At 42.5% G+C, this 25,929-nt stretch overlaps 1 protein-coding gene across 5 annotated transcripts in view; it reads right to left on the reverse strand.

Annotated features, from left to right (window-relative positions):
• The window catches only part of BCL2 (BCL2 apoptosis regulator), a 199,522-nt gene extending 183,189 nt beyond the window's left edge, over nt 1-16,333 (reverse strand). For all 5 annotated transcript variants that reach the window (XM_001145537.6, XM_063795813.1, XM_063795815.1 and 2 more), the window contains exons 1-2: nt 15,378-16,333; nt 14,286-15,156 (exon numbers count right to left, since the gene is read on the reverse strand). In XM_001145537.6, the coding sequence (XP_001145537.1) occupies nt 14,286-14,870 (585 nt within the window). In that variant the 5' untranslated portion in view covers nt 14,871-15,156; nt 15,378-16,333. The remainder of the gene's footprint in view (nt 1-14,285; nt 15,157-15,377) is intronic.
• Nucleotides 16,334-25,929: the final 9,596 nt, after the last annotated feature.

Genomic DNA, 25,929 nt, shown 5'->3' on the forward strand with positions numbered 1-25,929 from the left:
GACTTTCGGTGACTGAGGCCAATGACCAATGTTGTCATAAATGGAAATGGGGAAATGAGAAGGATGAGTAGGTAAGGAAAAGATTGCGCTAAACATTTTGGCCAAAAATAATAAAAGTCTCTTTACGTTTATATTGTTCATGCTAACTCATTTTAAACTGACGCAAGGGCTATATTATACTAATACATTTATTATTTTTAAGGTACAACACTGTTTTCAACTATTAATGAAGAAAAACCCATTAAATCTCCTCTGTGTAAACTGTAGTACTGCTAGAAAAATCTCAAAGACCAAGGAAGAAGTTAATATTGTCCCATCAGCACCCTTGCATTGCATTGCCCTGTTTTCATTACTTTGTGGCCCTTATGTTATATTGTTAATTTTTAAGTTGTTTACTTTTCTGACTTCCTCACAATGTGGGATTCACAAGAGATAGGAGAGTTCTTAACCTGTCATGTTTTCTGTTATAGCTCCAGCCCCTAGAACAATGATTGGCCCAGAGTAGGCTCTTTACAGTAAACAAATATTTATAAATATTTGTTGATTGAATGAACTTGCAGTAACATGCCCTTTACTACTGCGGCAACCCTACTGATGAAGGCTCCACCATTTTCAACATTCAAAAAACATGTACCAAATATTTTTGGTCACCTAAAAAGAGGAGCCCAATGTTATTTTTTTAATTTTATTTAGTTACTAAAGGAGATAGTGTCTCAGTCAATGCTCTATGAGCAAATTTAAAGACTCTGAAGGACTTTTTCATATTTATTAGTGTTTGTTCTTTTAATTTTTTTGTTTTACATCCTTTTTACATTTTTTAAACTTTTATTTTAAGTTCAGGGGCACATGTACAGGTTTGTCACATAGGTAAACTTGTTGGATGTTGTTATACAGATTATTTCATCCACCCACGTATCAAGCCTAGTACCCATTAGTTATTTTTCCTGATGGTCCAATGCGGCATTTTCTTGGGAAAAGAAAAAAGAAAGATGGAAGAGCAACATTTACAGGACTACACTTACGGGCACTTCCGATTAAAGCTAATTACAACCTTTGAAAATAATAAATAAGGACTCTGAGGAATTCAAAGAAATAAAGGCAGCAAACAGCATGCTAACATAACACCGTTGCTAGTCAGGTGTCAACAAGCAAAAACAATCACACATGTTCATCTAATTCCAATTGGCCCCTGTTGAAAGGGGCTGTTTTACAGGGCCTTCAAGTGTTAGAGACCTCGCACGTCAATCCTACTATTGTCCCTTCAGCTCATGTCCAAGCCCGCCTGGCTCACAAGCGCATCCTCACAGGGTCTTGAGCTGATGGTAGGCACCAAATGGAAGCAGCTAGATCCCCCTCTGCTGCAAGCATGAGAAACGCTGCAAAGGCTGAATCGAAGAAGGGAAAGTAACTAGAAACAGAAGACTGCATTCCAATTTCCCTGAACATTTTTGACACAGAAAGCAGTAGAGTATACTAGTTTTCAAAATGCAATATATTTCAGTCTCTACTAAGCAATCTTGTGTCTTTATGAACACATATCCAGAGAAGCAGCACAGGATAAAGAAATATCTACGGGATTCCCAACCCAGGGAATGAATATCAGCTCTTCCTGTGCTTATTGGCTCGTACACACCTTTGTTGGCCGAACTTTCTTCTTTACATGGGCATAAACAAATAACTAACAGTGTGTGTGGGGAGGAAAGTAGGGAGAAGTTGGAATACAATACCTGCCTTGCTTAGGGTTGTTGTGAAGATCAAATGGGCCAACAGATATGGAATTTTTTTTTAGAAACTTTAAAATCCTACGTAAAGGCAAGAAACCACTGTCACTTTCACCTGGAAAAAAATTCTATGAAAACTGCCTTTCATAATTGAATTCTTTCCTCAAATATACTTTTATTAACTGATAGCTAATAAAGATTTATCACACGGTGAATTCTAACAAAAATACTTTTTAACCAGACAATTGTTTTAAAGTGAAATAAGAAAAAATATATAAGGTCAGGTGAGGTGACTCATGCCTGTAATCCCAGTACTTTGGGAGGCGGAGGCAGGAGGATTGCTTGAAGCCAGGAGTTTGTGACCAGCCTGGGCAACAAAGTGAGATCCTGTCGCAAAAAAAGATAAGACAAACATTATCTAGGTGTGGTGGCATGCACCTGTAGTCCCAGCTACTCAGGAGACTGAGGTGGGAGGATCACTTGAGCCCTGGAGTTCGAGGCAGCAGTGAACCGATATGGTGCCACTGCACTCCAGCCTGGGCAACAGAGCAAGACCTTATCTCCAAAAACAAACAAATAAACAAACAAAAAACAGAAAAAATCATTTATATATAACCAGAACAATGACCACATTCTTTCCAACTTATACAGAAAGACCAGCAAAGCTGAGGAAGAACTGAGCCATGTTCTAAAGCATTCAGTCAATCATTACCTCTTCCAAAAAATCTCTCCACTCTAGTCCTAATCATTGTGCAAAGCTAGCAATTTCTTGCCGTTCCCACTACCATTCCTCTAGGTCAGGCACTTGATCTCTTGCCCGTTTGCTGAAAGAGCCTTCTATCTGGTCACTGATTTCTCCCCCGTCTCATTAACGGTCTGGAGTGGAGTCAGGGTGACCTATCTGAAACAAACTCTTCCAGGGTGGGCCACCTCTAGCATCATCTTTCTGACCCACCCACTTGCACTCTCCACTCCAGCCAGGCTGAACTCCTCAGCTCCTGCAGTCCACCATGTGGCCGCTTGCCTCTGGCCTTTGTTCCTGAAGTTCTGCCTGGGGCCACACTTGGTTCCTCCCACCCACTTCACTACATTGATTCCTGCTCATCCTTCAGGCTTCAGTCCCCTTCCTGGGAAGACTTCCTTGACTCCAATAAATGCCGCCACTATTGCTGCATCTCTTCTCATAGCTTTAAACATGCTCTCCTGCAGCTGATGTTGAATGGTCTTCACTCCCCCAGACCAAGCTTGTCCAACCCATGGCAGGCGGATGGCTTTGAATACAGCCCAACACACATTTGTAAACTTTCTTAAAATATTATGAGGTTTTTTTGTGCTTTTTTTTTTTAGCTCATCAGCTGTCATTCGTGTTAGTGTATTTTACGTGTGGCCCAAGACAATTCTTCTTCCAATGTGGCCCAGGGAAGCCAAAAGATTGGATACCACTGCCCTAGACTATCAGCCACGCTGCTCTTGCTCTCACTTCCCACTTCCCCAGGGCCTGGCTCAATATTTTCTTAAAAGTATGGTATAAATGAATAACTGATCTCTTGTTCTGTCTGCTTTAATCATGTGACTGAGTGCAAAAAAAAATTACCCACTTAAAAACACAGAGATGCAAGTGAATCCTTTGCCATAACAATGAGCCCACTCTTTATCAATATCCTGTCGTGCCAAACAGGTAGAGAGGTTTTAAAAAAGAGTCAAGTATCCCAACTCATATTAAATTTCCCCATATTCTCCATATTTTAAAAGCACTGGTTTAGTCATGGGTGATGCCCTTTAAGTATTCCGTACAAAAGGTATTTTCAAATTCCAATGACATGTACTTTCATCGGTTAATTTTTAATTGAGCCAAATATTAAATGTTCACATTAACCAGACAAAGCATTTTTAGCTACTGATTTGCAGTGACAGCTTGTGTTATTCTCACACACAGGCCAAGCATGAAATAGAAAACTAATAACCCCTTAACTGTATTCTCAAAGTATCATTTATGGGAAAGAAAACTACATTCAAAGGAAACTTGTGCAATGGCTGTCATTTTTTTCCCTGAGCCACAAGCTGTTACAAAGCAGGAGAGCTCATTTTCTCACAGATACGGACAAGCTCAAGAATCCCACTGTCACTGGATGTATTCATTAAGAAGGAATCTGGCAGCAGCACAGGGGACAGATACTTTGGAGAACAGGCCAATTATCTGGGTGTCCTTTATAATTTGAAGTTTCTGAATTCACTCATAGATAAGCTGCTTGAAGAGGGCCTGGCAATGGGAACATAATGCACAGATGGCCACTGAAGAAACAAGAGGGAGGAAGGGAGGCTGGAAGAGAGAAGAGAATTTGCTTGTGGTTTCATTCATGGGGACAAATCTACAAGCTGACACATTCATCTTTTTAAAAAGCCCCTGGAGAAGTATGGTCAAGCTTCACTACAAGTAAACAAATCAAAATCTTTCTCAAACAGATGACAACTGATGAGCAACAATGCTTTGAGTTTGCTTCATGCTAACGGATGAGGGTTCTCAAAATACAAATTCCATCAGTTGTTAAAACCACAGATAGGCTGTGATGCTGGCTTGAACCAGAATAGAGAACTCAGCCAAAAGCTGCCAGGCCAATGGTTTTATGTAAGACATCCCAGGTGGTCTTCTTGTTGAGCAGTGTCTTTAGAAATGGAATCTTAGGTTCTGTCGCCTCTGGGAATGCTGCACTGTACTGACTTCCACCTTCAATTGGCTGCTTATTTTTATGGGAGAAGAACGAGGGGATCATTTATCCTTGTGACTTTTGTGCTGCAGTTCTTTTTATATTTGAGCTACAACACTGATCAGAGTTAAAATCCACCTTGCTCCCACTGTGAGAACCTTGGGCCAGCCCTGCTTTCTATAATGATGGGGTGATGAATAATCTCAGCCTTCAAAACCTTTTCAGTCTGGGTTAGGCTTGAGATGTGAAACAAAAGGAATGAGAGCAACTAGGCGTATGTACATACACTGTGTGTCTACAACCTTCGTATAAACAGATAGAATGTGACAACCAGCAGGCTGGTATCTATATTAGCATTAAGGACCAATAAATGTCAAATGTTTAATATAGAGCAAAATCTAGATTTCTCTTCAGGAATAAGTGATATACTTTTTCAATTCAATGAAAAGGATGAAATCAAAACACTTAATAGGTATTTTTCTTCTTTCATTTCTATTAAATATTAATGAACCTGTATGATGGGACATTTCAGACACACACACACACACAAACACACACTATAATAAAAGAAGTAGGAGAAAATTAGCTGCTTAGGATGAATTGCTCAGAATGTCCTAACATAATCATTTTATTCATTCATTCAATAAACAGTCATTGTGTGTGCCTATTACCTACTATGCTTGGTGCCAGGTTGAATTTAATAGAAGAAATATTTTATTAATAAGGAAGTCTCAATGAGAAAGGACACCTTGATTTTGTAAGACCTAGAGTCACACATAGAGGATACTATTAGGATATTTGGAACAATACTAATTTGACTCAAGTTGAAGTACTCATTAAGTTGGCAAACTGGTAGTGGGAAGCCAAGCTTTGAACAGCAAAGCTGCAGGTTAACCACCTTAACCCAATCCATGCAAGTCCACAGATTACCTTTGGGAAAAGGTGGGGTGCAAACAACAGTCACAAACTAAGACAGCATCAGCAGTAGCAGTTAGGACAACTTAGGGCAATGAAAGAAGGCAAAAGAGAAACCTACATGATTCGAGGGGAAAGACATATTATGGTTCAACCTCAATTTTTCTCTTGAGATCCAGATCCTTATGTCTAAGGCTTACTGGGCATTTCCACTTGGATATCCTACTGGAATGTCCAAAATGAAATTCATCACATGTACGCCACAAAGCAGTAACTGTTGTTATCTTTCCTTTCCCTCTGGAAGACAGTATCATTTTTTGAGGCAGCCAGGATGGCACTTGAGTCCTGATTCTTTCCCTCCCTCATTCCTCACATTCGACCTGCTGTCAGTCCTTTGATTCTACACGTGCAGTGTGCCCACATCTGTCCTGTCCTTTCTGTTCCAGGTGCTTCACACCTCATACCTGGTCTCCCCCGTCCAGCCTCAGTCACTGTCAATCTTCCTCCAACGCACACATCCTGCCTTGTCTGAGAACCTTTGCAACATCCTTTCAACATCCCTGGTACAGTTAAACACAGCCATCCTTCAGTAACCTCAGGGGATTGGCTCTAGGAACCCCCAGTGGATACCAAAATCTGAAGATGCTCAAGTCCCTGATATTAAATGAGTAGTACTTGCATATGCACATCCTCCTATATACTTTATTTTATTTATTTATTTGTTTATTTTTTTTTTTTTTTTGAGACAGAGTCTCGCTCTGTCCCCTAGGCTGGAGTGCAGTGACACGATCTCGGCTCACTGCAACCTCCGCCTCCTGGGTTCAAGCAATTCTCCTGCCTCAGCCTCCCGAGTAGCTGGGATTACAGGCGCCCACCACCACACCTGGCTAATTTTTCTATTTTTAGTGGAGACAGGGTTTCACCATGTTGGCCAGGCTGGACTTGAACTCCTGACTTCAAGTGATCCACCCACCTTGGGCTCCCACAGTGCTGGGATTACAGGCCTAAGCCACTGTGCCTGCCCTACCCCATATATTTTTGATCCAAAGTTGGTTGAATCCATGGATGTGGAACCCAAAGATAGGGAGGGCTGTCTATACAAGTTTCACAACTTAGTATGCAGTGGTTAAGTTCTCAAAACTATGGATTTATCTCAGGAGAGTTCTCCATGCCCCAGTCAAATCAGACTCTCCACAATTCCCCAAACACACCTCACGCATTCATGCCTGCTTTGACGCCTCCAGTTTCCACTACCCAAAAGACCCTCTCCCCGTATTGCCTGCCTGTTCTCTAAAACTTGTCTCAACATTATCTCCGGCATGAAACTCTTCAGATACCACTGTAGCTGGGCTGGGCCTCTCTGTCTACTACACATTGTCCAGGATTACAGTGATTTGTATCCTTGTCTTGGTCCCCTACTGATTGGTAAGTTCCTTGAAGGCAAAAGTTATCTTAGACTTTTTTTCGCTTAACTGAAACACCTAGCATAGAGCTTTGCAAGGTGTAGGGCCTCAATAAATGTTTTTTCAATGAAACAAGTTAGTGTGCATGTTTTCCTATATAACCAGATTCTAAAACCCCTCTCCATGACCATCCCTACCCTGGTTCCTGGGAACCCAGGGTTAAGTTTTGTGGACAATTGCTCATTTCCCTCAATTAGGACTTCTTCAAATCATTTTCTTCTTATACTATCACTTTAATGTTTAGTAAGTGGCTTTGTCTCCCTGTTCTTATAATTTTGTTATAAAATACCTCAAAACCTCTCTGTGTGTCTTCAGTGTGTGTATGTGTGTGTGTTTTTAAAGATGCTGGCAGGAATCCATAAAGGATATGGCTAGGAGATAGCCCTGAAATTTTACATCCAGAAATGCCAATGCTGCCATCCTTTATGGACTCGCTTTTTTTTTTCAAGAAGATAAATCAATATTTAAAGCTGATGATATAATTTGTACTTAATTTTATTCCTATTTTAATTGTAAATCAGATATCAATATATCTGAGATATAGCATTGAACTAAGAAGACTAAGTATGTGTCTCATGTTCTTTTAGAAAATTCTAATGCAGCTGAGAGGAATATTTAGCTGCAATTCAATTTCAGAGTTAATATAGAGATATAGCATTCATCATGTTGTAAAGCAGAAAAAATATCATCCTGGTTATCTGCTAAGGAGAGCTGGAAAAAGTCAAGAAAAGACAGCCTGCAACACTGATCCTTTGTTTGGTGCTTCAAGTATTAAAATTGGTAAACTCACCATACTCTGTTGCAGCTTAACTGTCTTTTCGACAGTTAAAAATAAGGAAATATAGTAACTGGATCTGTCACAAGAAAAGATGTATTGGTCTCAATGGAAAAAACCTCCCCTGAAAAATTAAAGCTTCACTTGATACAGTGGGTTCTCGGGTTGTTTTTGGGAGACATGATAAAGAGCAGAGTGGAGTCAGTCATAAGTTTCTGACTCATTACATGGAAGCCCCAGAGAGCTGATTATTAACTAAAAATGGAATACGGTTCTATCCCTGAAGTTGTGATGGCAAAACAAGAAGCAGAATGGAAACACAAATTTCCCCATTGACGCATGTGGCCCAAACGCGATGCTCAAGGGCAGGTGTCTTCCACAGTTAACCTGCTCATGGAATGTGGTTGATCGCCCAAGAAAATCACCCAAGTCACTCTCAGTATATTGCTACAAATGGCCATATCAGTATGTCAGGGAGATTCCCTTTCTCACATGTTTAAAAGGGCGTTTGGGGAAGTAGTCCTTACCCTAAGCTATTTTAGTTTAGTTAGTCAAACATTTATTGAAGTCTCACGTATAACCCCACTATAATCTTGCACTAGAGGAATCAAAGCAAGTACAAATTTTGCCAGCAGATACTATCTTTTCTCTGCATAGGTTAAAGTTTATAATCTCTAGAGGAAAAGGATAGTGTCTGGTCACAGAATTTTGACCTGCCCAGCTGCCTGCAGCAAGTTTGGGGTGAGGGTTATCCTCTCACTTTGATTAGACTCCCCACTTCTGCTCCCTTTTGCTAGTATCTAAGCGCATTACGGTTTTCTTCAGGTAAATCCTACCCGTCACTAATTGGAAGTTAACAAGGAGCTACACCTGAGAGGTCCCTCACCGGTGGAATGATAAGGCAGGTAGGGGATGGTCACAGGGGTGGTGGCACCTATGAGAAAGTCCCATGGCTTGGAAGAGAGAGGAATAATCATTCAATCCTTATTCACACTGAAGGACAGATGGGTGTATCTTTTGTCTGGCAAATGGAGGGCAGAGAAATAGTGCTATAGCATATATAGAATTGGGCATATATAAGAACAACAAGTGACAATCTATAAAAATATGTTTTTAAGTGAAAACAGCTTTGTTGGCATTTTGAAAGTTTTACAGTCTCCATTTAAATGAACAGACCACAAGCCCAAAAAAGTCCGAAGGCAAATGCCAGTGTTACAATGGACTGTGAATTTCTGTAACTAGCATCGTAGAAGTGTCTTGATAAATAGAACAGTAATATAACCTCAAACCAAAACAAAACAGAAGCTTTTTTTTCCCCTGCTCAAAGGAAGAGCCCCTGCTCTGGTTCAAAACCTACTTGTATTTTTTGGCATACAAGAGTTATTTAAGAAAGATAGTTCTTCAAATTACCCTGTTCCAGTCAGTCTAATCGGAGCCTTGATTGTCTCTTACTTAAAAAGAATTAATGAAATGCTTTAGAAATTGTAGACTGGTGTTTATTAAGTCTTCTTAGTATGCATAAATAGTGCTTAGTGGGTTAATATTTAACAAGGGAACTCCCCCTGCCTTTCAGTTCTCTTAAGCATATGTCTATGTTACACAGTATTTTTTAAAGTATCTACATTTTGGCCCTGTTTAAATTAGGCCTAATGCACACATGAACAGCCATATGGTCAGAAATAACGTTCTTAGACCAAGACTGAAGTACATGCAAAATAACTTATAGTTATTTGCTTTTTTCCTCTAAGTCTCTGAGTCTAGGATCATGCTTATCAGGCTGTACGATAACTACGAGTTTATTAAGATGCCTGCAACACTAGCCTGTGAGTTTATCCAGGGCAGAAGCAAAGCTCTCCTTCCCATGCCTCCAACCTAACCCAAGGCAGGACTCATGTAAGACTGGCAATCGCATCTGTGGAATAACTGTCAGTCCTTGGATGATTTTCATCATTAATCCTGCTTAGACATCAAACATTAAGGTTGCTTAAGCCAAACCAAGAGGCATGAAAGAGAAAATTCACAGTGGAGTAAATTCACTGAGTGGTCTCCTACATGTAGTTGACAGAAAGGATGACCAGATTGACAAGTTACTGTTATACCTGAATAAGGTGATATTAGATTACCTTAAAAAGGTTGAACAGAACCTTTGAATCTCAAATACAATATATCTCTGGGGGAAAAAGAAAACGTTCTACTTGTACACTACAAAGACAGTGTTGTTTTCTAGCACAAATGCACTTCTGCTGAGATACTGCTCTGCTAAACTACCGCTAAGACACAATGAGTGACCTTAGAAAAGGGTGCGGAGGTATGTTGGGTGGGAAGAACCACTGTTAACATGCAGCACCCACACACTCGCTCACGAGTGGGCGTATCATCCCTCCAAATAGCGCAATAGGACTGGGAACAGAGATAAGAAAAAACAACAAGAATTTTGCTTGCCTTTTTTTAATTTTTAATTTATGGCTTTCTGTTACCTGGTATGCTGTGTGGCCTGATGACATTTAAGTAATCTGAAATGTACCAGTTCAATCAAAGATTGCTAAACAGGGCAATCCATTCTTATTAGAAAGTACAGCTGAAAGTAACAGAATGCGCAAAAGAAAGCCATGTTTTCAATGGACATTAAATAGCAACAAAACAGAAAAGAGAACTCAGTTAACCATAAAATTTTATGAATGTCCAGAAACAATCACACCACAGCACATGACTGAAAACTCTATGAGAAATAGTGTGTTTTTCTCTACTAAATAAATTATTGAAAGAGGTCATGTGATTCTTGCAGGCAGAAAGATGCACTTTCCCAAGGAAAGTTCATCATGAAATATATTATTTAAGACTAGATCATCTTCAAGCTATTTTTAATCCTATCGTTTTGCTGCCAAAATTGGCCATAAGCAGCCAATCCTCAGACACTAGAAAAATGATGCTCTTTCATGTAATTTGTACACTGGCATGAGAATGGTATTGCTTTCCAGTTAATCAAATGTTTTGCTGGATGTGGACTGCCTTGAGAAAGGAAAAACTGCTTGCTGACTAATGAAAAGGCAGCTGAACTCTACCGGGTGTGGAGAAGTTCCTGTCTTCCTAAACCACCAACACCAAAAAACCAAAAAATAAGTCGGATTACCATCTTGTCAACAGAATAAAGCCAATCTCCTACAATCTCTTGTCTGAATCATCTCATTCTTCTAGTGGCTCCTATCTCACTCTCTCCTAAGACATGAAGCTGAATGTCGTCACAGTTCCCAGTTTAGAGGGTCACTCTCCATCACCTGCCCAAAACTCAATCCCTTGCCTGCAAGAGTCCCTTTGTCTTAAAGAAGCTGCAAGGTCACTAAAGTCATTTACAGAATTTAAACTGTGTTATGAGGGGATAAAATAATAACTAACAGCTATTAAAAGAGCTAATTCTCTTGCCTTTAATTGAAGAAAAGCTATCTTACTTTTTAATGGGACCAGTGATGCCAATATAAACTGTATAACTACTACGAAAAATATTCACGAGAAGACTGGGCTTATAGTTGATCTACCTGCTTGCTATCTCTCCTTCATCCCAATTTATGTCTTCCTAAAGTCAGATCACAATAGTGGACACCTGGGAAATACTCGGTATTCCAAGTAACACTATAGATCTTTAAGGCCACTGGAAGGGGACAATGCAGAATCCATCCCAGGTAGCAACTCTTCCTAAAAGATGCCACCAGGAACCAAGGATGGTAGCCAGCATCGCTAACTTTAATGTGCACACAAACCACATATTCTGACTCAGTAGCTCTGGGGTGGGAGCTGAGCTTTAGCATCTCTACAAAGCTCCGGGGGATGCATGTGCTACTGTCTATAAGCCACACTGAGCAGCAAGGTATCCACATTTTCTAGAATTGCTTCTCTCTCACTGCTTCCTCTGTCCTGCCTCTCTCTGGATGCCACACAGTGCCTTATTCAGACCTAGGAATAAATCCACACTCCACTCTACAGCCAATTACTTCTTTAGTCTTTATTTAATTTGCAGTCTTCTGGGACAATCTATCAGAGGCTGATCATTCCAAGGACCTGATTTCTCCATGTTATGGAACACAAAAGTCAAACAGATTTCCTCAGCCTCACAAGGTTCCAACTTTCTAGGAGCAGCAGCAAAGAAAAAGAAATGACTTGCAGTCTAAAGCCTGGAGTATTCAGTGTAGTATTCAGGAGATGGGCTAATCCACTGAGCCCTGGGGACAGTGCAGATTATTGTCACATGCCAAGAAAATATGCTAGCTCTCTTCTGAAGCTTTACCATTAAGACTACCTTACACTATAAAATACAACATATTATTAGAGATGTAACCTCAATTGGTGTAAATTTGAAGAAAATCTGTCTGTATGCCAAATGCCTAAAATGACTTTTAGATTAATAATGCACATTTGAAATGATAGGCAAATCATTCATCATTCTCAAACACTACCACTTTTATTCCAAAGTGTCCTATGAGTGCATTTCCTGGTATATATATATATTTTTTCTCTAAATTCCTTTGTTTTCCTATATAGTCACCATCTATGCATTGTTCTGAAAGCTATTACATATTTTACCATCAACCATCTGTGCTTCTACATGATTTATTTTTACTAGAAGCAGTTTTGTCAAAAAATTTTTATCATATTCTATGGTATGTCATTGTGGTTTGGCATCATAAAATGGAGCCTCTACATTTATCAACCTCAGATACCTGTTGACCACAAAGATAGGTCTACTATGAAAACTCTGTTTTACAAAAAGAAAAAAGTGAGCCTTTACTTAAAAAGAAACTTCAGTTACATGAGAGGGTAACACACTGAAATTCAGCAACAAATATCAAGGTTGTATCTTAATTTCTGTCATAAACATGTGTCTCTGTTTCCCACATTTTTATTAACTTATTTGATAGACAGATACCAGTTACCACCTTGGATTTATTTCAAGTAGAAAGAAAATTTGTAAGTGTGAATTTTTCATAAAAATGTGAAATAGTAAAACTATTAAATCAGTTTTACTTTGGTTTAAAAGGATCCTTTTGGAATCTGGAAGTCCCAACCCCTTTGGCTATAGTGATTAAAAATCAAACCACCTACTTAACCAAATATTTAACAAAAATATTCTTTTCACCCTTTAGGAAATTCTTCCAGAATTACTAAAGATCTGATAATGTGAGATCTCAACAAACAAACAATTCGAGAAGAGGATTTAAATTTTAGAAATTTAAATTGGGGTATTTTAGTTAATCTTACTTTTAAACACCAAACAGTGGCATCAATATTTTGTCAACTATGGTCAAATAAGATCAGATGTTCACATCAATCATCTACTTTTCTTGGCCTTTTCTCTATTTGGCCTCTTAGTATGAGCACACTTTGTAAAATGTAATAAAAACATGTGGTGTGCTTCTTGACATCTAATCCACTTGCAGTAATTTCTAGGCTTTTTGCTCCTGTTAGGTCCTATAAAATAATGACATTAGTCATTCTCCCAAGAGGCTATAAAAGGAAGCACTGAATTGCATCCTGTTTTTCAAAGATAACTCTTCAGATTAAAACAAAAAGTGTAAAAAAAAAATTCACACAAGAATTACTTTTTCATAAATTCATCATTTTAGATATGAGATATAGATCTCCATTACAATCCTTGACTCTTAGGAACTAAACCCCCTCCAACAAAGAATCTCAGAAAAGTACAATTGTATGTTATAATGATGAAAGCTCTATCTAGCACAGTACGAGAAAAAGATTATCTCACAAATGTTCTTCAAAGCCACAGGTATCAATCACTTCAACTGAAGTAAGGGTAAGAGAATCCACAGCTAAGAATCAATTCTTCTACACTTTACATAGATACCTAGATGCAAATTTTTTTCAGGCGACCACAAAATTAGGTCGATTCTGAGTGGTGAAAAACAAAAGATTCTAACATTCTAGCAAACTGGTAAACCATACACAAATTATAGAATACAAAGAATGCAGCCGATGCAAATTCTGTCACTGACAAGGTAGCAAAGCCATAGCCTAATACTCCTCAGGACACCTCATCACGCCCACTGGGAACATGGCACACACTGGAGATACCAGTCCAAGGACTTTGGAATGTCAGTTTAGCTCTTTACAAACACAACTAAGTTTTTCAGGGAAAAAGACTTACATTGGTTTTCCTCTTTTGGAAAATTTTACCGATTGATGATGCCCTTGGTCTTCTGTGGAGTCTATTCTTCTAATCGGGTTGTTCTCCAATTTTAGTGTACAACGGGCTTGTTTCAGGGGAGCTTGTTTGGGATGCAGACTGTCAAGACCCAACCTGGTATCTGGTTCATAAGCAGTCCCTGAAACCTCCCTCCGGTTCCAACAAGCTGCTCAAGCCGGGAAACGGTGGTCCTGGGGACTCCTGGACCTTCAGCTTGAGAAACACTGAAGGGGTACCATTTACCACCACATCCTACTGGATTACAAACGCTAGATCTTTGGATCTCCACCACTAGCAAGCAAGTTAAAGACTTTTAGATGGCAGGCGTTATCTGTCAGGTTGGGAGTGAACGCTTTGTCCAGAGGAGGAGGTAGGGACGCCGGGAAGCAACAACTCTGATTTTATTTCGCCGGCTCCACAGCCTCCCATTGCCCCAGGAGCCCACCCGCACTCCAACCCCCGCATCTCGGACCTGTGGCCTCAGCCCAGACTCACATCACCAAGTGCACCTACCCAGCCTCCGTTATCCTGGATCCAGGTGTGCAGGTGCCGGTTCAGGTACTCAGTCATCCACAGGGCGATGTTGTCCACCAGGGGCGACATCTCCCGGTTGACGCTCTCCACACACATGACCCCACCGAACTCAAAGAAGGCCACAATCCTCCCCCAGTTCACCCCGTCCCTGAAGAGCTCCTCCACCACCGTGGCAAAGCGTCCCCGCGCGGTGAAGGGCGTCAGGTGCAGCTGGCTGGACATCTCGGCGAAGTCGCGGCGGTAGCGGCGGGAGAAGTCGTCGCCGGCCTGGCGGAGGGTCAGGTGGACCACAGGTGGCACCGGGCTGAGCGCAGGCCCCGCGGCGGCGCCGGGGGCAGCCGGGGTCTGCAGCGGCGAGGTCCTGGCGACCGGGTCCCGGGATGCGGCTGGATGGGGCGTGTGCCCGGGCTGGGAGGAGAAGATGCCCGGTGCGGGGGCGGCCCCCGGGGGCGCGGCGCCCACATCTCCCGCATCCCACTCGTAGCCCCTCTGCGACAGCTTATAATGGATGTACTTCATCACTATCTCCCGGTTATCGTACCCTGTTCTCCCAGCGTGCGCCATCCTTCCCAGAGGAAAAGCAGCGGGGGCCAACGGCACCTCTCGCCCCAGCTCCCACCCCACGGCCCCCAGAGAAAGAAGAGGAGTTATAATCCAGCTATTTTATTGGATGTGCTTTGCATTCTTGGACGAGGGGGTGTCTTCAATCACGCGGAACACTTGATTCTGGTGTTTCCCCCTTGGCATGAGATGCAGGAAATTTTTATTCCAATTCCTTTCGGATCTTTATTTCATGAGGCACGTTATTATTAGTAAGTATTGTTAATATCAGTCTACTTCCTCCGTGATGCTGAAAGGTTAAAGAAAAAACAAACTAATAAGTAAAAAATCAGGTGCGTTTCCCTGTACACACTGAGTGAAAGCAGGGCATACACACTACAAGTAACACGGCTAAAAAGAATGTATTAAGCTGCCTGGAAATTAAATTTACTCGAATGCACTTTAAGTAAAAAATCTCAAAGGTTTCCATTGAAAGTTACATTAAACCAATTTCCTGTGCAGAGAACTTACTTGTATTTTTTAAGTACAGCATGATCCTCTGTCAAGTTTCCTTTTTGTAAAACCAAAACAAATGCATAAGGCAACGATCCCATCAATCTTCAGCACTCTCCGGTTATAGCTGCTTTGAAACTTCCCAATGAATCAGGAGTCGGGGGGAGAGGGAGTAAAAATTAGGAGGATTTCCAGATCGATTCCCAGACTTCTGCTTCACAGAAATGTCAATCCGCAGGAATCCCAACCGGAGATCTCAAGAGCTCGAGAAAAAAAAAAAAAAGGCAGCGGCGGCGGCAGATGAATTACAATTTTCAGTCCGGTATTCGCAGAAGTCCTGTGATGTTTTCCCCTTCTCGGCAATTTACACGCGCGCACACGCGCGCGGGCACAGGCATGAATCTCTATCCACGGGACCGCTTCACGCCTCCCCGGGAGAGAGACAGGGGAGAGGGGACGATGAAGGAGCCGGGGACGGAGGCAGGAATCCTCTTCTGATTAAACTCCGAACAGCAAATGCATTTTCCGAAAAGCTGCTGGATAAATGAAGGCAGGACGCGCCTGGCCCGCCGGTGCCGAGCGCTAGAAGCCCGCGCTGTGTGTGGTGCGGCGAGGGGTGGGGAGAAGGAGGTGGTGGGGGAGGGTTTTATTTTTTCCCTCTTTTCCTAAAAAGGATGACTGCTACGAAGTTCTCCCCCCTGGACCCCCTCTTCCGCTGCACCCCACCGGCGCACCCCGCCTCCGGGCTGCGCACCCTTTCTCCTCCTCCTGGTCCTGCGCGGCGACGCTGGCGACGGCCGCCTCCCGGAGCTCCCGCCGCGCAGCCCGCTCCGAGCGCTGACGGCCGCCCGCAGGGAGGGCCCGGCGCCCCGGCACCTTCGCTCCAGCGGCGGCGGCGGCAGCGCGGCGGGGCCACGGAGAGCGGCGGGCGGGAGCGCGGCGGGCGGGCGGGCAGGCGGCGCGGAGGGGCGGGCGCGGGAGGAAGGGGGCGGGAGCGGGGCGGGGGTGCCTGTCCTCTTACTTCATTCTCTGCACAGCCCGACCGGTTTCCTGTGCGTAACGTCACACGGTTCATTCAAAAAAAGAAGAAAGAAAGAGCCCTCCTCTGAGCCACCCGACCGCCCCCTCCGCCCCGCTCCCTGGCCCGGGTTAAAGGCGCCGCGGCAGGCCCGGGAGTGGCGCGTCCCGCCGGGGGCACATGGCGCGCGGGGCCGCGGCCGGGGAGGGCGCGCCCGGGCCGGCCACCCGCCCGCTCCGCTGCGCCCGCGGGGCCCGGCCAGTGGGTGGCGCGGGCGGCACAGGCCTCCCGCGCGGCCGCGGCGCGGTGGGTGTGCGCGGGGCCTTCTGCTCAGGCCTGCGGCAGGCCGAGTGCGGACTTGGTGGTCGCTGGGGTCCGCGACGGGGTGGGGGCTCCCGGGGAACCGCACGCGGCCGGGCCGGGCAGGCGACGGAGCGCGGAGGGGGGCGGCTGGCGGGAGGGTGCGCCATGAAAACAAGGGCTGGAAAAGCGCCGGGAACCGCCTGGACCCTTTCTGGCCGTGTGAGTGTGTGTGTGTGTGTGTGTGTGTGTGTGTGTGTGTGTGTGTGTGTGTCTCGCCTGGACCTTTTCTAGCCGTGTATGTGGGATGTGTCTCGCCTGGACCTTTTCTAGCCGTGTATGTGGGATGTGTCTCGCCTGGACCTTTTCTAGCCGTGTATGTGGGAGTGTGTGTCGCCTGGACCCTTTCTAGCCGTGTATGAGAGTGTGTACACGCGCCTACACACACACACACGTTGTGTTACCGGCGCTCGGCCGCCGGGGGAAGACCCAGGCCAATGCCGCCCCCCACCGCCCCCAGCAGTGGGACCTCAGCGCTGCCCTGCTGTGAAGAGAGGCGACTCTGCACGTTTTAAGCAATGTCTAGGGACGCCCGGAGCGTGGTGTTTACTTTCAAGTAGCTTCCTAGGTGTCCGCGCACTACACACGCACGCGCATCCCCGCCCGTGTCCACCTGAACACCTAGTCCGTGGCCCAGGCCATGCAGAACTCAGCGCTCCAGGGAAGGGGTTTATCAAGGGCTTTACGACAGTTTAAGTCAGTGTTTTCCCTCTGTCCCTAACACCTTTTACACTGGTTTAGTGCTACACGATGAGGAGTTCCATATAGTAACTTTCAGGCCCACCGTCCTAACGCTGGGGTGGGTGGGCTCCTAAAGGTCTCCACCTTTGCCTCGTAGCCAATCCTAGGTGGCCGCACTTTCTCAGACGAGGTGCATAGATACACACATACACATTCACACTCGCAGACGTGTGTACGCGCAAGCAGACAGTTTTAAATTAATCAGCATGAATAGCCCCTAGCAAAAAAGGACAAGAGGACAAACAAGTTGCACGTGTGTATTTTTATCTCCAAGAGTCTTTGACAAATAAAGCACCAAGAAAAAAAAAAGGTCTTCTAGAAGCACAGCGGCTTACTTAATAGGGCTCGAGTGCAAATATATAGGGACACTGGATTATTGGGGTCAAGAAAGATGACAAATGAGTACTACAATGTGTACAGATATGCTATGACTTTTTTTTTTTTTTGAGACAGAGTCTTGCTCTGTTATATCTTGGAGGCTGGTGTGCAGTGGTGCGATCTCAGCTTGCTGCAACCTCTGCCTCCCAGGGTCAAGCAATTCTGCCTCAGCCTCCTGAGTAGCTGGGATTACACGTGCACGCCACCACGCTCTGCTAATTTTTGTATTTTTAGTAGAGACGGGGTTTCGCCATACTGGCCAGGCTGGTCTCGAACTCCTGACCTCATTATCCGCCTGCCTCAGCCTCCCAAAGTGCTGGGATTACAGACATGAGCCACTGTGCCCTGCCTGACATCTTTATTTTGTCTCATTCCTACTCTAAAATCAAAACATTCTTTAAAAAGCCAGAAAAGCACACCAGATTATGATTTTTTTTATTTTTACTTAGTTGGCCTTTTTTTTTTTTTTTAAGAGATGGCTTTTGCTATATTGCCCAGGCTGGACTCGAACTTCTGGGCTCGAAGGATTCTCCCACCTCAGCCTCATGAATAGCTGGGACTATACACACTGCCATCTCTCTTGGGTGTTTTTATTTTATTTCTTCATTTATTGTATCCCATCAGCCCAACAAGCCAACTTCTCTCACATAGGAATGGGGGCCTGGGTACAAATTTCTTATCCAGGCAAGAGGGGATGAAAGGAGATCCTCCTTCTTGCCCTTCTGATGGTTGGGACAGAGTCCCTTTTATGCGCATGGGAGGTGTTTTGGTCTGGATAGACACTGGGTATAGATTGACCTAGAATAAATGTTCTCACATAAATTCATACCAATTGCACAACAGTATGGTTTAGAAATCTTGAAAGCGTATTTTAAAGCCCCAAAATTACCTAAGAGGAATTGAAAGGCTTCAAGCTCCTAATACTCAGCATATGAGTGAGGAAATGATAGGACAGACCTGCAAAAGAAACTGTACTTCTGCAAAGGGGCCAGCCAGAAGGAAACGGATCCCCTACTCCCAGAGAAAGAAAAGCTGACTGATTTTCGTCTTCCTTTGCTCCCACAGAGCCTCACTCTATGGATTTTCCCAGACTGATTCCTTATGTGGCATCTTGGCTATAATCAGTCTTGAGACAGGTCTGTATTGCAGTCTTTGGCTAGGGGTTATATTTTCCCTGGGAATGTTCTAGATACTCTTTCAAATGAAAGAGTGAAACCATTCCTGCGTTCAGATTCCATGTTTATTAGATTCCATTTTAAAGCATAAGGGCAAGTATTCCCAGGAAGTATGTGACATTGACTACTCGTCTTTGGGCAATGCTGAGGTGGGGGAGGGAACACTAGCCTGAGGCAGGAGTAACTGGATTTGAATCCTAGATCTATGCCTGAGACCTTCCAACAACCTTACAAACATATGCACAGTGGACTTTTCACTTTCCAAGATGTTTTCTACTTGTAAGAGCCAATGGATGACCCTTTTGGCAGCTTTGCCTGGTTGGATTCTACAAGTAGCGTGGCACCAGGAAGAGAAAAAAAACAAGATGCAGGGAATGGAGATTATATCAAGAGTCTGAATGGCCTGTGTTTTCTTTCCGTCTTCATTCCCCAGGCCACCAAACAAAAAGCTTTTGATTGCCAGTTTTCGCCACCTGCTGGTTGTTTCACAGCGTTACTCTCTTCATCCATCCAAGAAAGTTCTTTCATCCATCATCAATATAAATGTTCTCCAAGTTTATGAAATTCAAAAGGTACATTATTCTAACATGAACATACTAATGTTTAATATAGGTATGTATCGGCCAGGTGTGGTGGCTCATGCCTGTAATCTCAGCACTTTGGGAGGCTGCGGTGGGTGGATTGCTTGAGGCTAAGAGTTTGAGACCAGCCCGCACAACATGACAAAACCCTATCTCCACAAAAAATACAAAAATTAGCGGGGCATGGTGGTGTGTGCCTGTAGTCCCATCTACTCTGAAGGCTGAGATAGGAGGATCACTTGAGCCCAGGAGGTGGAGGCTGTAGTGAGCTGTGATCACACCACTGCACTGCAGCCTGGGTGACAGACTGATACCCTGTCTCAAAAAAAAGAAAAGAAAAGAAAAGAAAAAAAAATCATGTGTGTGTATCAAATCTTCCCAGCTAGTAAACTTTTTATTGAAAATGTGGGTAGAAGGAGACTATTAACTGAGGATGTTGATAACTAATAGGTCAGATGGAAGAGTAAACCATGGCCCCAACCTGAAATGGAAATTAATCCATAAATAAAATGAGCTGACTAGAGAGAATAAAAACAAGTAGTCCATATAGTTTGCATAAAAGAAAAATGAGGCCGAGCGCAGTGGCTCACGGCTGTAATCCCAGCACTTTGGGAGGCAGAGGTGGGCAGATCACCTGAGGTCAGGAATTCAAGACCAGGCTGACCAATATGGTGGAACCCTGTCTCTACTAAAAATACAAAAATTAGCCAGGCATGGTGGCGGGGACCTGTAGTCCCAGCTACTCAGGAGGCTGAAACAGGAGAATTGCTTGAACCCGGGAGGCAGAGATTGCAGTGAGCCAAGATCATGCCACTGCACTCCAGCATGGGTGAGAGAGTGAGACTCCATCTCAAAAAAAAAAAAAAAAAAAGAAAGAAAGAAAGAAAAATAAACTGCTTAAAAAATAACTTCTCAGCCGGGTGCAGTGGCTCATGCCTGTAATCCCAGCACTTTGGGAGGCCGAGGTGGATGGATCACGAGGTCAGGAGATCGAGACCATCCTGGCCAACATGGTGAAACCCTGTCTTTACTAAAACTACAAAAATTAGCTGGGCATGGTGGCAAGTGCCTGTAATCCCAGCTACTCGAGAGGCTAGGCAGGAGAATCACTTGAACCAGGAAGTCAGAGGTTGCAGGGAGCCAAGATCACGCCACTGCACTCCAGCCTGGAAACAGAGCAAGACTCTGTCTCACAAAAATAATAATAATAATAACTTCTCATAGGCTTAGATTAGCAATCCAAAATGCCAGTTTCCAATTTCAAGAATCTTATACATTATAAATTTGTGTGGTAAGTAGTGCCATGCTCTTTCAAATGGTTTGCATACATTGCCAGCAAGCATTATATAAGCCCCAGTCATGCAATCATTTTTGCTTCAGAGCCTGTCTTCTGCCGTAAGTGATCACATCCAAGTCATCCACTCTGTGCCTGAAAGTCATTCTTGTCATAACCAGGAAACTCTCTTGATTTCTAAGTTAAGCCTTGGTTTAACTTAGAAATCCACCTAACTTAACTCACCTAACTTAAGTGGAACCTAAACCTAAAAACAAGACAAAAAAAATCGGAATAATTAAGCAATAATCTTTGAAGCTAGGCAATGAGCTACAAATAAATCATTCTGCTGTACAAGTTTAATAGTGGGCAAATAATATTTACTTTTGGTTTACAATGGAAAGCATAGCAAATTAACTTGTGATTTTTTTCCATTTCTAATCAATAACTTGGTGTTTAAAGTGAAATAAGCTAAGGGTAGGAACTTGTCAATTTTTCAGATGCCTACTGCTCTCGTTGGACTGAAACTGCAGTGATAGAACCAAACAAGGTATAATACCGTAGTACCGGGAGGGCTAGGTGAATAATTTACATTCTTACGTGTAATAACTAACTTTTATTCTCTTATGCTATTTAGCACACAGCACGTCTCCAAGGTATTAATTGATAATGAACACAATTCTAAACTTTAAGGTTAATATGTTTCCTAGAACTGCCATGCCAAAATACCACAAATTAGGTAGCGTAAAACAACAGAAATTTATTCTCTCACAGCTCTGTGGGCTGGAAGTCAAAAAGCAAGGCGAAAGCAGGCCCACGCTTTCTCTGAAGCTCGGGTACAGTCTGTTCTTGCCTCTCCCTAGCTTCTGGTGGTGGCCGGCAATCCTTAATGTTCCTTGCCTTGCAGCCTCATCACTCCAGTCTCTGCTTCCGCCATGACCTGTGGGGTTCTGTTTTCTCCCATTCTTCTGAGGTCACCAGTCATAATACTGGATTCAGGCCCATCACAGTCACCTCATCTTAACTTGATCGCATCTGTACAGACCTTATTTCCAAATAAGGTCATATTCACAGGTACCGGGGACTGAATTTAAATATCTTTTGGGGTGACACAATTCAATCCATCACAATATGTATCTAATATGACATTTTTAAAACTAATGAGGATCATTGACCCCAAGGCCTAAAGACTCAGCAATATTAGAACTGAGTTTCAAGGGCTACCGCGACCTCTCTAAAGCTAAAATCTGGCTATTTCATATTTCCACTCAAAGTTCTTGAAAACCTAAAAATCTTAACTCTTCACATGGCGTGATCTGGCCCAATCCTTTGCCACCCCCCTCCCTACCCCTCATCTCTTCCTTTTCCCTTCTTGCAACTATATCCACTTTTTGTGGTTTCTGGAATATGCCAAGGTCTCTCATGTCTTTCGCTTTTGCACATCTGCCGGTCTCCCTGAATGGTACCCAGCTTTTTCACCTGACAAATTCATTTCTTTAGTTTTGGCTGAAGAATTTCCTCCTCTGTAAAGCCATCCCTGCTGTTTCTGGGCCGTCTTAACATTCCTTCTGTGCTGCTAGAAGACATTTAGTACAGGGCTAGATGCCTAAAAATCAGAATCAAGATTCTCATCCTGGCTTCACCATTGAGTAGCTGTGACCTTGAGCCAAGTATTTAAGCTTTCAGTGCCTGTTCCCTCATTTATAACATGGAAATATAAGTAGTACTATTCTTGGGGTTAGCTTGTGATTTCATTGAGTTAATACATGTAAAGCACTCACAAGTGACTGGTACCTGTTTTCAGTGTTGGTTATGGTATCTTAATCACCGCTATTCTCAGATCAGTGTAATCTCTGGCATATATCCTTCTCACTAGATTATAAACTATTCGAGGGCAGGGATCCTATTTTTCCTTGGAGTCTTTCCAGCTTAGAACAGTGCTTAGCATACAAAGATTTGAAGCCTAAAATTCAGAGGCTCCAAGCCAAAGAAGAAAATGGGGAATGGTTCCTCTTTGTCTAAGAGACTTGTAAGGATATAGCAGAGCCATCTGAGGGATGAAGGATGGGAGAAGGTGAAGAAACAAGAAAAGTAATTGCCATGAGGAAGGAACAAGTTGTTGATATAGAATTGTATCCCCAGCACCTGATACCAAGCTCATCATTGGTACCCAACAAATATATGATGGATGAGGCAAAATGGAGGTTATAAAATCAGGAGTGTAACAGAAATCAAAACATAATTTGGGGTTGGGCGTGGTGGCTCACGCCTGTAATCCCAGCACTTTGAGAGGCCAAGGCGGGCAGATCACCAGGTCAGGAGTTCAAGACCAGCCTGGCCAACGTGGTGAAACCCCGTCTCTACTAAAAACACAAAAATTAGCTGGGCGTGGGGGCGCGTGCCTGTAATCCCAGCTACTCAGGAGGCTGAGGCAGGACAATTGCTTGAACCAGGGAGTCGGAGGTTGCAGTGAGCCAAGATCATGCCACTACGCTCCAGCCTGGCGACAGGGCAAGACTCCATCACAAACAAACAAACAAAACACATAATTTTGTCCTTTAAATATCCAAACAAAAATTACAGATATAATATCACATGCCATTTATGTATATAAATTGCTCAGATGTAAAGAAAGATTAAGCTTGCAAACCACGATGTCCAAGAAATCTCTTCTCAATGTTCCAAAACCTTTCTGTTTACGAACTGATAAATATCGAGGCATGTTCTTTTCCATATCAGTCTTGTATAATTTGCTGCCCATCAGGATCTGGGAGATATTACATGGTTGGAATATCAGGTTTTCGTTTAAAGTATGAGAAATATATTTGTATAGAAAACGTACTTGTTTAAGAAATTTTGCTAAATTCACATTTCTTAAACTTTTACTCGTATATCCCACATCATAGTGATACGAACAGAACCTACTTGACACAAGAGCTCAGAATACCAAGTATTTACTCCACAAATATTACTTCCTAAAAAATGATAAAAATCAGGCCTGGTGAAATGCTTAGGATGCAAAGTCAGGATAACATTATAGAAAACATTTATGTTTTGCCCAAATGGTCTCTTAAAAAACACAAATTTCTAGATAAATAAGTTTGCAAATCTGTAAGTCTTGTTCCCCATTTATTTTTTTGTTGTGATTCAGAAATACAAGGTATGAAAATTAGATTACAATTCTGCCACAAAAGCTTCTAAAGTAGCAAACACAACTTTGTGTATCAAAATAGCCATGTGCGCTTTTATCAATTAAAAAGTCTTTAGAGTTATCACATCAAGCAAGTGTAAAATATAATAGCTACTATCTCCCCTTCAAAATTGCAAATCCACAGTTACTGCACTGAAGTATAATCCGAAGAGCAAGATTTAGTCCAGAATATGGAAGGTTCTGGTTGGCAGGTACTTTTTAAAGCTGACTTACTAAGAACTAAAAGAAATGAGAAATATACAAAGCATCTTATGTCAAAGAGTATGAATATTTAAAAGTGGCCTCAAGTGAGTAATACATGTTTAAATTAGAACATGATGTAATTAAATGTTTATGTAATTTAGCAAAAAAAATATATATAATTGCTTTCTTCTAGAAAGATAAAGACATAAAATTCTTTGAACCGAAGCAATATTACCAAATGTTTTCATCACCTAAATACTAGAAACAATCTCTCAAAATTTCACTTGCAATGATCAACAATATATGGTTTAACAGATCCAGATAAAGTTTTTTTTTTTTTTTTTTTTTTTTTTTTTTTTTTTTTTTTTTTTTTTGAGACAGAGTCTCGCACTGTCACCTAGGCTGGAGTGCAGTGGCGCAATCTTGGCTCACTGCAACCTCTGCCTCCTGGGTTCAAGCGATTCTCCTGCCTCAGCCTCCTGAGTAGCTGGCGCCTGCCACACACAGGCGCCTGCCACCGTGTCCAGCTAATTTTTTGTATTTTCAGTAGAGACGGGGTTTCACCATGTTGGCCAGGCTGGTCTCGAACTCCTGACCTCGTGATTTGCCCGTCTCAGCCTCCCAAAGTGCTGGGATTACTGGCGTGAGCCACCGCGCCCGGCCCAGAGAAAGATTTATAACTAAATATATAGAAAAGAATAATTCCCATGATTTTGTTTTTGTAAAAAGAAGGATTGTTTTCTATATATTTTTCAATTATGAAGTCCTTGAACATATTTGGGGATTTTTATGGCTCAATGTTAATTTTTTAATATACTTACAAATACATTATAATAAAATAATACAACCAAATCAAAAAGCAGCCACTTAAAAACTCAAATTCACAAAATGAGCTGTTCTTGGCTACATACAGAAGGCCAACATTTAAACTGAATGATAATTAAACGTTTACTGCCATAGGTAATATTTATGCACTTCTGGGTCCAATAGAAGGTGTTGAATCAATGTGATCCTTTAAAAACAAAGTCATTAGTTTCCGTAACAATCACACTCAGGGTTGGTTCTTTTTTTCTTCCCCCAGCAGAAAAACAAGTTTTTCAAGCATTGAACCAAAAAATATAAAAAATAGAATTTGCCTTGTAATATTTTCATGTTTTGGATGAAGTCAGCCCATTATGTGAGGCTGCTTAAATGCCTACAACCCCTTATCCAAAACCCGTTGGGCTGGATGTGTTTCAGAATTCATAATCTTTGCGGTTTTAAAAAGGCAATATGGGCATATTTTGAATATTACAAAACACCTCCACAGCATCTAAGGGAAAACCTATAATCAAATCCATGGATATTTCTTCAGGGAAAATTAAGTCACAATGAAGTAGCATAAATATAAAGTAAAATACTCTCACATCAGTTCAAGTCAGATTTTGCTGCCAAATGAATTACGGTATCAAATTTAGAAAAACACAAACCAACTTAGATTTCAAAGTTTCTTTGCTAAGGGACTGTAGCCCTTTAACATCTCTGACAAGGAAATTTCTTCTCTGACATGATGGCCTCTACAAATCTGCTCTCATATTTCAGTGGAAATTGGGATAGGGACAATTGTCTTCTACCACAAAACAGGGGCTCTCAACAGGTGCTCTTAAATTT

This window comes from Pan troglodytes, chromosome 17 (assembly GCF_028858775.2).
Source record: "Pan troglodytes isolate AG18354 chromosome 17, NHGRI_mPanTro3-v2.0_pri, whole genome shotgun sequence".
NCBI lineage: Eukaryota > Metazoa > Chordata > Mammalia > Primates > Hominidae > Pan > Pan troglodytes.